The 13,679-nt window shown below is 40.5% G+C and overlaps 1 protein-coding gene across 1 annotated transcript in view; it reads left to right on the top strand.

The window, feature by feature from the left end:
• The window catches only part of KIF26B (kinesin family member 26B), a 307,647-nt gene that overhangs the window by 194,806 nt on the left and 99,162 nt on the right, over positions 1-13,679 (top strand). The window contains exon 5 of the mRNA XM_087776470.1: positions 70-253. Within this exon, the coding sequence (XP_087632596.1) occupies positions 70-253 (184 nt within the window). The remainder of the gene's footprint in view (positions 1-69; positions 254-13,679) is intronic.

The raw sequence follows: 13,679 nt of genomic DNA, 5'->3' as shown, positions 1-13,679 counted from the left end.
TTTATTCTTGACTGCTTGTGTTGATGAGTTTGGTGTTGTTTTAGCTTACTTTTGTCATTTTTCCCACAGAGCCGCTCAGAAATTGAACCTGTCTTCCAAAAAGAAGAAGCACAGGCCTTCTGCATCATCTGTTCCTGAATCTCCCCTCTTCTCTACCAGCTTTGGCAGTATCCTTCAGACTTCCCCACCCCCTGCACCACCATGTTTGTTGAGGGCTGTCAGCAAAGTGAAAGACACCCCTGGTTTGGGCAAGGTAGGCCTTGCAAGTATCACTAAAACACTTGTTTTCTTTGGGAGATTTCATCCTCACAGAAAATACTAAGGAAATTGGAAGACCATGTCCTTTCTTATCATAGTTTCTTGGTTGGCTTTACTGCAATTGGTCCCTGAACACATGTACAAAGGCCTAACAACGAGAGTTATTTAGTGCAAGTGAACTACTAATAAAGTTGAAGTTGACTCGAACACAGCCAGACCTAACTGCGCAGCAGTAATACATTTCAAGGCCCAGCTACACTAAATGCACTTGTGTTGGGGCCACAGTGCTACTAGGCAGTGATAATGTCCATTCTGCTAGGGTTTCTGGAGCAGTTCGTCTCTGGCTGTGTTTAAACTGTGCAGCAGTTGCTTGCTGTGGCATATTGTGGGTTCTTGATCCCCTTGCTGTCCAGACTGGTGTCTTGGCTGGACACACTGTAATTCGCTTGTGGCTCATGTTTCCAGGCTTTCTTCCAGTACAGTCAGGACAAGGCTGGGCCATGTACCTGAACAAAGCCTATGCTGATAATGATGAATTGCTCCTTTTTCCTTCTGTCATGTTATTTTCTCCCATTCTCCATAATCATACCCTCTTAAAATGCTGTTTAGGTGCATACTGATAATGGAAAATAGTTGAGACGATGGAGAAGGTGGCTATATAGTTTGCGATTGCTTTGTTGTTTGTCTGAGTGGCTCTTCCTTTTCCCCTGCCACAAATGGAAAGCCTGGCATATTACATCTGGGAATACACGCATGCAGTTGCTGAGGACAGCAGTTTGCTTTAATTTAGGTAGTTTCTTATGCAAGCATCTGTGTGTATGGCTTTTCCATATTCATTGAGTACTAAGCAGTGACAATGAATTTGCTGAAAATCTTTGTGTTTAGAAGAGAAATTGTAATGTATGATCTAGAAGTGCTGAGCATAGGATGGGCTTCAGAATTTTCCTTGCTGATTTTGGATGCTCACTTATATTGTGCAGTTCCAGGTTTGGTGTTTTCTTTTTTTTTTCCTAAAGAACAATGGTATTACTTTCATGGATGGTTTAATGCCTGTTTGAAAAGGGATTCCCTCCACATAGGGCTCCCTTCCTTTCCTCTGACCTGGTAGGTGGAAGAAATGTACAAATCTGTCACAATCTTACAAAAGTTAGTAGTGATGCATACTCTGACTTTAGTGGGAGGAGGAGTAAGCTTGAACTTGTTCATTGTTGTAAGAAGCTGCTATGGAAAATATTTACAATAGAAGCCATGCTCTCAGGATTCTTTTCTGTGCTTCAGACAGGTTATATCAGAATAAAAATAAAAATTCCATTGAGGAATAATGAAGGGTGTGTTCATGAAAACAAGGGACCAATTTCCCTTGTTGAACTGTGTGGGCACTTTTCCTGACTATCCGTTTTCACCCTCCCCAAGAAAAGGGTCTACACAAACACAGACACAAATATAGCTCTGTCAAAACACTGCAAGCTTGATCTGAACCTTTCTTGCTCCTCTAATGGTTTGTTTCCAGTGGACGGGGCTTGGGAAACAGTTTTGCAATATGCCTAAACAGACTTATGATTTGCTGCTTCATCAACACCACGTACCAGAACAGGCTCCAGGCTTTCCAGCTGTGTAAGACTGAAATTTTGCAGTCCAGAAGATGAAGGAGGATTTTTCTTTTCAGTTTAGACTTACCCATCCCTTGGCTATCAGAGTGTATGGGAAATAACTAAGAGGTTTTAAAAAATGTTTTAACACATGCTTCTCCAAAGTAGTAAATCAAATTAGGTTAATTCATATAGTCAAAATACAGACAATTTTTTTTTTCCCACATTTCCATTAGCAAAAATATGTCCATCCTGCAGTTTCTGGAATTCAGTTTCATTTTTTACCTCTTTGGTTCCTTCTAGGAGTCACCCTATAATTATGACGTAAAGCTCGTATACTTTCATCAAAGTTTCCCATCAGTCTACCTCTGTAGCACAATTTTAATTTTAATATGTCAGAAACAGGTATGAGGCAAAATGAGTAAATAACTGCAAGATAATGATGTAATTTATCTGTCAGACTGGGGAAAACTTCAAAGAAAGTAATGGAATTTCCAGCTTGTTTGCTTTTAATTTTTATTGTTGTTATTTATATATGTTCTGTTCAGTTTAGTTGGCATGTTTTGATAGGAGCATGCTAAAAACTGTTACTTTTCTCAGCATTTTCTACCATATAGTGTTTTCTGTAAGGGTATAGATTTATAAAATGTGGACCCATGTGGAGGAAGCAGGTTCAGGGAAGCCAAGTGTTATTTTCAATCACTTAGGGTTTTTTCTGTTTGTGTTTAGATAGCATTTTACCAGCAATCCCAGTGTGATAAAACTGTTTCACTTTGTGTTTGAGTGGGCTGGGCAATTTCTCAGAAAATGACAGTTTGTTACTGGAAAGTCTGGTTCACCAGAACTGGAAGGCTGGCTGTTGCCAAGGGCTCTGGATTTCTGAGACCCCTGGGGACAGCCAGGCACCGACTGCCCCGGGAAGGGCTTCCTGGAAGGCAGGCTCTTTCCTATAGGGCTGGGAGCCCCAGCGTAGACACTGGGTGTTGCTGGCTTGGTGTCAGCTCGAGAGTATATTTCAGCTCGAGTATATTTTCACTTCTACTAGAAATTTCAAAGATTCTACTTCTCATTGCAAAATTGATGACAATGATTTATTTAAAATTGTAGAATTTCTCAGCTGTCATGTGCAGGCATATAATTTTTGTGAGTTAAACTAGGAGGATTTGTCTATCAGCAACATATTTAAAAGTTAATTAGCAGCTCAGTTAGTATGGATATGGGTACAACTGAAGAGTCTAAACTGACAAAGAGAAGAGAATTAGAGAATATATATTCAGGTTGCATGCTTCACATCTTTTCTTACAAAAGGCCTTGCAAATCAAACTGTACCAGCCTGGAATTTGGAAGAAGTATTAGTTGAAAGCTAAAGTTCAGCTTCACAGAAGGAGGAAGATTATATTAATAATGAAATGTTGAGACTGCATAATCACCATTTTATTTCGATGTTAGATACACCATTGACCCTAGCAGAAATACAGCAGTGTCAAAGTGAAATAAAGTAGTAAAGGGTCAGATTCTTTGTGGCACTCATTTCCAAAAAGCTCTCCCTGAAGTCAAATAAAAGTTTTGTGACCATGTTGCAAATATATTAACAGTGGTGCTTGTATGGGTCATAACATACACATGTGCTTTGGGTTTGCATTTGCTGGCAGAGGGAGCTGATCCCAGGTGGTAGTGTGTGTGGTATCCCCACAGTTGTTTCCTGAGGGCAAAGAGTTTTCTTTTGGGCTGAGCGACAGTCCTGCTCCATAAACTGCCACAGCTTGAGCATCACTTTTCCTTCTCTCTCTGCTGTCTTCGAATCATCATATTCCGAGAGAGGCAGATTGCTTTCTCTGGGTTTACACACAGAGAGAGTGCCACTGCCCTGGATGACTGTATGTGCAGTTTCCCCAAGTCCCACTGTTTTCTGGAACATACTCCTTAAGTCTGTTTTGTCCTTTCTGACAATGTGTCAAGAAACAGAGCAAAAAGGCTTTCCGTGCAGAAATAATGAATCATTCCATGACTGCACTCAGATTAACTAGTGTAAAGGCATTCTAGTAAGGTTTGCTTAGATTTGCTCCCCAGTCTGCTTCCCTCCTCCATTTTCTGTCAAACAAAACCAAAACTAAACCAAGACTTCCGATGAAAACCCGAAATGTCCTTTCTGTGAAAGATGTTGTTTTGCTGAATCCCACATTACCCATGAAAACCAGCTTGTACGAAAAATTTTCTGCCAGCCTTAATAAATAGGTTCTTTTCAGGTGGCACAGGGTTTAGGATGAATGGATGTGGTCTCTGTGCTTTCTTGTATTTATTATTTTTCTGTGTGTAGTCTTATAAAACTCTGTCACTGAGAGGTATTTGTTATGTTTGGGCAGAGATTAGTTTAATTTTCCTTATATATTACTTTTTGGGGTGAATTGTTGTTTGTTGGTACTTATTAATCTGAAAATAAAATAGCAATGTTTGTGCATTAAAATGATCCTTATGCAAAAGGTTTCTATGAGGGAGAAAGAAGTCATCCTTGAACCTTCTTCAGGAAGTCATTTCAACCTATTAGCAAAATGGAGTGTAATTTGTGATATTGTGTTTACTTTTTATTTTTCTTTAGCACCAGGACTCCTGCTTGCACAGCCCAGCCCCATTTTGCTAAATAATGTATAAATTCAGATAAAAACCCCCACGGTTTCTGTCCCAGAGCTCTTATGATCTCAGTGTAGGGAGGAAGACCAGACAGACAGAGAGACAGGAGGCAAGAAGAAACAATGAGGTATTATCAGTCATCTTGACAGTGGTGTCCTCAACCCATCAGCAGTCTAATATTAGATACCCCTTGTCAAGCTTTGGTAGGTGTTGTAGAAGAGGAGATTATTACAGTCTTTGAAAGGGGAGTAATAGGTTACACTGCAGATGCTTCTGAGGAGCCCTTTCCAAGTGTGTAGGGTAGGGTAAGAAGCAGCAAAGAGAGGGGTTTTTGAGAGTCAGCTCTTTGTACCAGGGCAGTGGAAAGTAAAGGGACATTCTTAGACTTATGTGATTTGCGAAGTTGATTTGAAGGGAACAAAAATTGATGCACATCTTGATTAAGTCCAAAAGATATACGAAACCTCCTTTTCTACTATCAGAGTTTGCATTTTGACTAACTGATTGGTGGATGTGCGGATTTTTTTGGCAACATTATGGAATACATTAAGCAGGTGTTTATGAAAACCTGTGTTAATGTCAGCAAAAAAACAAGCAGAACTTGCAAAATACGTTCTCTATTTCACTTCACTGCCACCCATCTTGAAGGTTTTTCAGAGAGAATCAAAGAGGTTCTCTTTCCTTTGTAAAGCAGAGGTTCTCTCTCTTTCATCACTCAGGTATATAGGGGGAAAAAGTTAATGGTTAGATGACAAATGCGATTTTAAACCCTTTATCACAGAAAACAATTTCTGAGGTTTTCCCAAAGTTACCATGGTTACTGAAATGGGAAAAAAAAGAAAAGGACTATCCCTTGAGGCATTTAAAGGAGACATATGTGTTCATCTTTGTTGTCAACATGATTGTTGTACAAATTAAATAGTTAGTTCCACTTGGAATGAAATCCAGGTGGCCTTTTGCCCTCCAGACAGAGTTGCTCAGAACTGGCATTTTCCTCACCAAATCTACTGTCAGGACCTGGCGGAGGCTTTCATGCCCTTTGGCTAGATTCCTGCTAGGCGGGCTTTTCTGGGAGGAGTTTTAGTACCTCAAGCTGCGTTAAGAAAAAGGTGAAATTAATAGAAGTTGGAAGAATTGCCATAAACAATAATCTCTTACCTCCCTTAATCATATTTCCTATGCACGCTTAGTTAGTCTTTCTCTAAAGTAAAGCTTGTCCTGGATGTGGAAGTACCAACCCAGGCATGCCAGGAGTCTGTCAGATTGCATTTTGGTTGGCTGTGAGGTTTAAAGAAAGGCGTATTTTAAAGCCATTTCTATGCAGTCATGTTTCCACAAGTTAGAGAACAGCCGTAATTGCTGTTCCTTCTCTTTGTGAAGTGCATAAGCTGCTACTTCATGGGAGCTAGAAGCACATATCAGCCAAGCCTGCTAAGGGAAAACCTGGCCCATTGCCTAAACTTTACACCATGCAAGAGAAAATTCCTGTGTGGAGAAGCAGGTCTGTATTTCTGCCATATAATCTAGCTAGCCCCTTTAGGAGGGGAAGATTAGGTCTCACCCCTACCTATTAATGTGCCAGTTTAAGGGCAGTGGGTCCATTTTGGCCCACCTGCAAGCTGTTAAAAGCTTAGAAGTGGCTCCACAGTTCCTGGCCCAACAAGCTGTCATTCCTGATAATGGGATTCCTAAGGTCAGATGGCAAGGAGCCAACTGACCCCAGAGAGGAGCTCGTGGCAAGTGGATGCTAGTGTAATGCTTTCCTGGAGCATTGCAGACGCAGGCAGGTAAATGGAGGTGAACACCAAGGAATAGGCTTACATCTGAAATGGGAAAATTGGAGGCAGAATACCACTGCTGTCCTTACATCTGACTCCACAAAATGGAGCAGTTCTGGTGTGTGGCATTAGGAGTGCTCCACCAATCTGGGCACCATGTGGTCGAGTGTGATACTAAGGTATCTTTCTCTTCTGTTAATTCCTTTGCCTCTGCTGATTTTCCATTAAAAAAGCCATCTTTCAAACTAGTAGACATTTCCCTTTTCTCTGTGGGAGGGGGGGTGAAAACAGCAACACAGAAAGTGATGTTTTTCTAGAGTAACTTACAGTCCTTAAATGAAACTCTTGGCTTTGGGAGAAAAGCATCTCTTTCCATATGTCGCAGAGGAAGACTTGTACCCTAATCTGAGCACGAGCTATTGGTGATAGCAAATCTGGTTAAGAGACTGTTGCTCAGTAAATTACTTTTTTGCCTCAAAGAATGCCAAAAATGGTGTTCCTCCCCTTAGTGGCATCTTCCTATGTGTAGTCAAAAATTGTACTAATGAGTGAACTTGTGAGCATGAGAGGTGGTTGGAGAAGATTTCCAGCTGGACTTGAACTGGACAGACAAAATATGAAAAAGGCTGTACCTCACTTTGATAACATTTCTTATTTCTGTGTTAGAAGAATCAATCCTTTCCATGATTCTTTTATAGTACATTTCACCCAGGGAAAGAGCTGTAAAGCCTGGTTTTGTGGTGTTTACCTTGGTCTGTTTTGATGAATTTTCCTGTAAACGTTGATGATCAAAAGAAAATTAGCTTGGTCAAATTACTGCAGGCTGGTGCCACTAGGTTTTGTATGTTCCTAAGTAACTTTATGTATACAGCACCCTCTGCATTGTCATAGATGCATGATTTTATGCCCAGCAATCTATAACTTTTAGGTTAGTTGACTGTTTTCTTGATTGAAGTCACTTACTGGCATGAATGACCATAATTTGTAGACATCTAGTTGGCTATGAGCCTTACACATAAGGCCCACATGGGTCAATTAATTTGATTGTTTCAATGTTGTCAACCCAATGAAGCTACAGAAATCTTTAATATTGGTCACCTAGTAAGTATGCTTTAAACATATTCTCGTGTTGTTGAAATAGTATGGCAGTGCGGTGGCCACATTTTAAAATCTCTAGAACATTGAAGGTTATGCAATTTGAATGAAAATTACTGGATTTTTCTAGAATATAAAAACTCATTGTTTTTAACACTTTGGTTTCCTCAAAGTTTTTCTGAGCTATTGTATTTTTATTTCCTTTGTTTTTCAATTTAGGTTGTACTGCTGCTTGATATTTTGGGGCATTATGATAGTTCTAGTTAATCACTTCCACTTAATTTCTAAGACTTTCAGTAGTAGTTTTTGAAGTGTCGTCTTCTTTCCTGCCCTCTCTCCCACACCTCTCACCCCTTTAAATTCATATTTAAATCCATGAAGAAGAGGTTAATATAAATCAGGAAAGTCAAGATGAAAGAAACTAAAAATTACAAGGGTGTTTCTCAGACAATGCTGAGGAAGGAATTTAAATGCTGAATAGTTTGCTAAACCTGGGATCATGGTAAGTTTTCTGAGATCTTATGCAAATTGCAGGCACTGTACTTTAAGCACTCAGCTGTAGGCCTTATTACAAGTTTTTTTTTTCTTTAAAACTTCCTAAAGCTCTTCTCCTCCCAGCCTTTTCCTTTTGTGTTTGACTCCTCTCAGCATGTGCCTGAGAGCAGTGCTCAGTGGTGCAGGCGGGTTGGTGACACTGCAGGAGGCTCCACTATAGCACTGCTGTAACATCATGGGCTAATGATTCGGCTGAGCCTCTTGATTCAGCTGCAAGGTTATTCTGCTTTCTATTATCCTAAAGGTCTGGGCTTTACCTCATTTCTCTGATACAACATTGACTTAAATAGATAACCAGCTCAGCTGTGGAAGAGCCTAGCGTGAACTGTATTTTGATACTGAGAATACCATTAGGTATATCTCTTCTCATTCACCATCTCCCTCTTTTTTGCCGTTTCCTTAGGAATCAAACCCATTTCTGTGAATATCTGTCTGGAGACATTTATCCATTTTTTGGTGCTTATTTTACGAGAAGCATGTCTCCCCATGCTCCAAGTCATTATCTCCGTAACTTTTTCCTCACTCTTTAGTGCCGCCATTATTGCACTCCCTTAGGCTGCGATTCATGTTGCTGGCTTAAGTGAACTGATCACCGTCCTTGTGATTTAGGCTGGTCACATGAATTCTTCCGATGGAGGAATGGAGAGAAGTGCTACTTATATTAGGATGGGCTGACTTGCCTAACAGATGTTCCTTTCTTTTTCAGTTGATTACAGAGGCAACCTAGACAATAGAATGAGATATCTCTGTTTTGGCTGGCTCAAGCAAAGTGAAATGAATCTCTCCTTGAGTAGGAACGCAGTCTCTTCTTGTGGTCTGCTCTGAACATTTAACTTTAATAGAAAACCAGCTACTAGGAGATATAGTAACAAGATGCTTGCAGAAAGTTCTAGATACTTGCATCTCTCCTCCAGGTGGAAGTCTGCATCCTCTCCTTTCCAGTCTAAGAAACATCGAAGGCTCGCTATACGGCATCCAGGTCTGGTTGAGCAGACCTGCATGCAACCAAGCAGGTTGCATAAAGCAACCAGACCTTCAAGGAAAAGGACCCTGCAGGCTTTTGCATGTTTGGCCCTATGCACACCAAAAGAAAGCTGAACTGATCTGTATTGATTTAAGGACTGGAGATGTTCAGCTGTACTTCTGCCAGGATGGATCTGTAAAGCTGGTTGCCCATTAGGTTAGAGCCTCTGGCCCCCAGATGCCCAGATTCTCATTGCTTTGTAATGTGACCTGTGAATCACTTCCAGTGAGGACTCCTTCCCAGAAGGGTAGGCAGCGTGGCTTGGGTTTCAGAAACATTTCATTAGTGGATCTGGATTCCTAATACCCAGATGCTATTTCATTTTCCAAATGTAAACAGACTTTTTCTTCTGTATTGTTGCTAAAGTAATTAGCAGCTAAAAGATCTTTCATTGGATATTGAGATATGAAATGCCAGGTATGAAAAGCAATACTTTAATGTACTTTAAAATACTTTAATTTTTCTTTATTGAAGACTCTTTCTATATAGTTAAGGTAAAAACAAAGTTTGAAATCATTGACCTGTTTGATCTTAAAAAATCAGGAGGTAGGTTAATACATCTTTAAGGCCTGTGACCCTCAAAACCTCTCCTGTAGCACTCAGAAGTGAGAAACAGAGTGGGTGCACCTGTGATGGGTGGATGGGTAGGTATATGTGTAATTCACACTATACATATGGTGTGTACATTTGTATCTAGAAACAAAACATATATAAGTGCATATATATATATATGTGTATAAATGTATTCCTCTTCCTCTCCCCACCAGTACAGTGGGAATAAATATATAGGAAAAGCTATATATGGAGTTTCTGAGCAAGTTATCTGAAAAAATTGGGAGGCTAATTAGCTATAGACTTGCTTTTATTTATAAACTAGCAGTTCTTTTTTTTTGAGAGAGAGAGAGAACTCAACATTCCCTTAAGATGCTCCCAGTAACCTCTCATGGATTTTAATCAATAATAATATCCTTCTTCTTGCTTAGCTCACTCCTCCTATACATTGCATGATCTTTTCTCTCCTATGAGGTGATTTGAAAATGCTCATAGAAATAGCAGCATTTTACATTAAATTCTTTAGGTATCTGTGAGGCTCTATTCTATTTCTGTAGACCCCAGTTGCTCTCATCCATATTAATTGCTGCTGGATTTTTTCCACAGATCTGCTCAATTTACAATGTTTGTACTGAAGGGGAGACGCCTAGTTAGAAAAAGATGTGGCGTCAAATGTGGTGTGTATTAAAATGCCAGGAGGAAAGCTGTACAATAACCTTTATAACATCACATACTCCATTACAGAAACATAGATGTGGGAAAACTTAAAAACCTGTTGATCCTTTCTTCCCTGCCCCCTTTTCCCACAGAAAACATGACATATGTATTTCAAACTATATAGCATGAGCATAATTATCTTTCTTTGCTTTAATGTCTTGCCCCCTTCTTTCCACCATTCGGTATTGCTGGAGGTTTATCCAAATACAAATCTTGATTTGCAATAGAAATCCATTCTAGACTAGCACTGCCGCAGCACCTGAGCCCAGATTCTGGAAGCAGTGTGGCTAGAAAAGCTGCCCTCCTTTCCCCACCCGCCCCCAAGAAAATACCTTAAACGTTGCATTTTTTTCAGCTATGAGGAGCAGCGCTAAGGTATGTGCTGGCATGAGATCTGACAGAAGCACTGGGGATGCGTATCGCCTGGCCACACAGAAGGAGAAGGCGTGCACCCTGATTGATAACAGCATGTGCAGATGTGATAAACACAAGGAGGCCTAGGCTGCTTTTGGGAAAAGGAATAGCAACGCAGAGGAGGAAACGGGATTCCCCCAGGGCCTCGTACTCTGTGAGCGGTGGGAATCATGAATCTCCTCAGATGGGAGGGAGTTATTCATCATAAAGACTATTATGCTGTGTGAGGCATTGCTGAAACAGAACACCGCCAAGCTATTTCCTATCTTATCGGGGTGTATTAATAATGCAGCAGTAATAATAGAAGTACAAATTAAAAATAACTGGATGGGCAGATAAGCAGAGTTCTTGAGATTAAGGGGATTGGGAATTGCTTCAAACAGTTAATTGCAGAGCAGCACATAGTGGGAAACTTGCCTTTGCTGTTTTGCCTTTATTATTTTCTTATTCTTCATCTTATCTCTGTAAGTGTTATTTCTAGGGCTTTTACATAGACACTAATAGGCACAATATTTCCTCAAGATTTCAGACTGTTCTTTTTTATCTCCAAAGAAATGAAGTATCTTTTGCTGATCCATCTAGTTCAGTAGGGACTAATAATGCTGAATAAGATGACTATTCTGATTATTGGCCTTCCTCTAAATAAACCTCTTATCATTTTCTCCTCCCACTCCCAGCCCACAATATAAAGGCAGACGAGACATTACAAGTGTCAAATATTCAGGCTTCAGGACGTATTGATACAGACTGTTCCCTGGAGGTTTGTAAGCTCCTTCTGGATTGCAGTGGCATGAAATCCCCAGCGTCCTTGAGTCTCTTGAGGTGTAATAGCTGGGCTGGGCAAAGAGAAACATGTTTGTTTCTCTGGCACTGGAGCACTGGATGATTGTGTTCCTCCCAGTCCTCTCTTGCACAGCCTATGTCTGTCAGTCACTAACCTGGCAGGGCTTTACCTGATTTGGGGCCTCTGCATGGTTCCTTTCAATAGAATTAAAATAATGACTCAGAACTACTCTTTGGTCCCCTGCTGGGTACCAAAATGTGCCTTACTTAGGGCATGAGACTGCTGTCACTTTGATTGCAAGTCCTATTTGCTAAGCAATTTTCAGGACACTCAAATTCTGCTCTTAATGAAATAGGTATTGGAGCTAGTGCAATGTGCAGCCATTTCACACAGCTCCATCCAAGCAACACTGGCCTACGGAGAGATAAGGCTATCAAGGGAAGCCCATTTGATTGAACACCTGATACACTGATGGAACAGAAGCTTAGCAAAGAACTGCAGCACAACAATTACTCCACCATTTTTCTGGAAAGCAGCATCATTTGTGAAACTAGCAATATGAGAGCTCAGTGTCAAACACTGTAAATCATATGTCATCCTGCTTTTAACATGGTTTTAGTAGTCCAAAAAGCTTCTGCATGTAATGTTATTACTGAAGAATTCAGTCTACTCTACAGAATAGTTCAGCACAGTTGGTTGCTGCAGGAATACCCTCCATGATTTGTCAGATTAAAAGGGTGGAGAAAGCTTAAATTTTGTTTTCTTCAGCAACAAGAGATATAAGAAATTAAGTCCTTTGGAGGGGAGGGGATGAGAGAGAACTTGGAGGGGGGGAGGCTGGGGGGGGCAAGGACAAAAGGATGTATTATCTGTATACTGATCCTTAGCTTTCTGTGCATGCCATTAGTATTGTAAGTGTTCAGCACAGTTTGATGGTTAACTGCTGAAAGAGTACACTGTTGGCTGGTCGTTCTTCATCATTCAGGTTGTACTTCCGCTAATGTAAATGATGTAGATTAGAGCTGCACGAATGAACGTAGGAGTAGGTGAATTCACCAGCTTCACGCTCAAGACGAAGTAATGAAAGCAGGTAAACTACATTGGCCAAATGAGAAGTGGGCAGACTCCATTTACCTGTGCTTACAAAAGTAGTGTGTGGAACATTTTCATCTTGTGAACTATGTGACTGAAACACTCTGAGTATGTGAATTCATGTGGATGGTGAAACTTTCAGGGTTCATAGGCATCTCTACAGAAACTGGCAACAAACTGAGTATCCATGATACTCATTACCCATGATAATAGCTGCTGTCATGCTATTAAAGCCTATCAATCCAAATCCAGATTATCTTCCTTTTGTTTCCTCCCTGGAAATGATTCACAAATGTTTTCCATCTACCTATCCGTGTCTCTGATGTTCATCTTATTTTGTCCCTAAGTGCCACTGATGTCTCCTGTTTATCTCAGTTTTGCTGTTGCACCTCCATTAGCTGGGATACTCTTACCACTACCACTGCACCTTCAGGTGGCCTCTGAACCTGCGATCCTTCTACCTGTGCCTGTTCCAGTCTAAGCACTGCATCTTAAATATCAACGTTTTTTCTCATTCATGAAGGCTTTTTTTTTTTTTTCCCCGATGTGATTTACATATGCATCAGTAAATGGTTTGGTTTTTTGTTGCATCTAAAAGAAGGAAAAGGGGGAAAAGGAAAGACATCTAATGAGTTACTGAAAACTAGAGTTGAAGTATAAAAATTGAAACTGCTCTTCTCATATGTCTGGGTCTCCCTTCCCTAAATTCTCAGGCAATAATCACAAAACAACGAGTAATGAGGCAATCCTTGTTTTAAGGCATTGTCAGCATCCACTGCCTCTCAAGGCTAGATTGTGGACATTTGGTCAGGGGACTAAACAGATCTGCAAAGAGTACCACAGAGGCAAGCTATTAATATTTTCTTGTGGATTTCCCAGTTACTGTCTAGACAGCAAATATACAGGGTGGGTGCCTGCCCTTGCATTTATTCCCCCCCCCCCCCCCCTCACTTTTTCAAGGAAGGTTTGTAAGAGCTGAAAACACCTTCTAGGCTCTAAGAGTTTTCGTAGGAAGCCTTTGCATCTCAGTGGGTTTTCTGTGGTTTTCTGTCTTTTTTTGTGTGTTACAAAATTATTTATATCAATTTCTCTCTCCTACAGGGTAGTCCTAGAGCATATGGAAACATGGATAGAGAGGATATATTCTAGCTAGCAAGTGAGTCTAAAATACCAAACTGTGCACAAAGCTCAGC

The sequence above is a fragment of the Nipponia nippon genome, unplaced genomic scaffold, assembly GCF_047370975.1.
Source record: "Nipponia nippon isolate SJK-2023a ecotype South Korea unplaced genomic scaffold, ASM4737097v1 scaffold_4, whole genome shotgun sequence".
Lineage (NCBI taxonomy): Eukaryota > Metazoa > Chordata > Aves > Pelecaniformes > Threskiornithidae > Nipponia > Nipponia nippon.
This window is presented reverse-complemented; position numbering and strand designations above follow the sequence as displayed.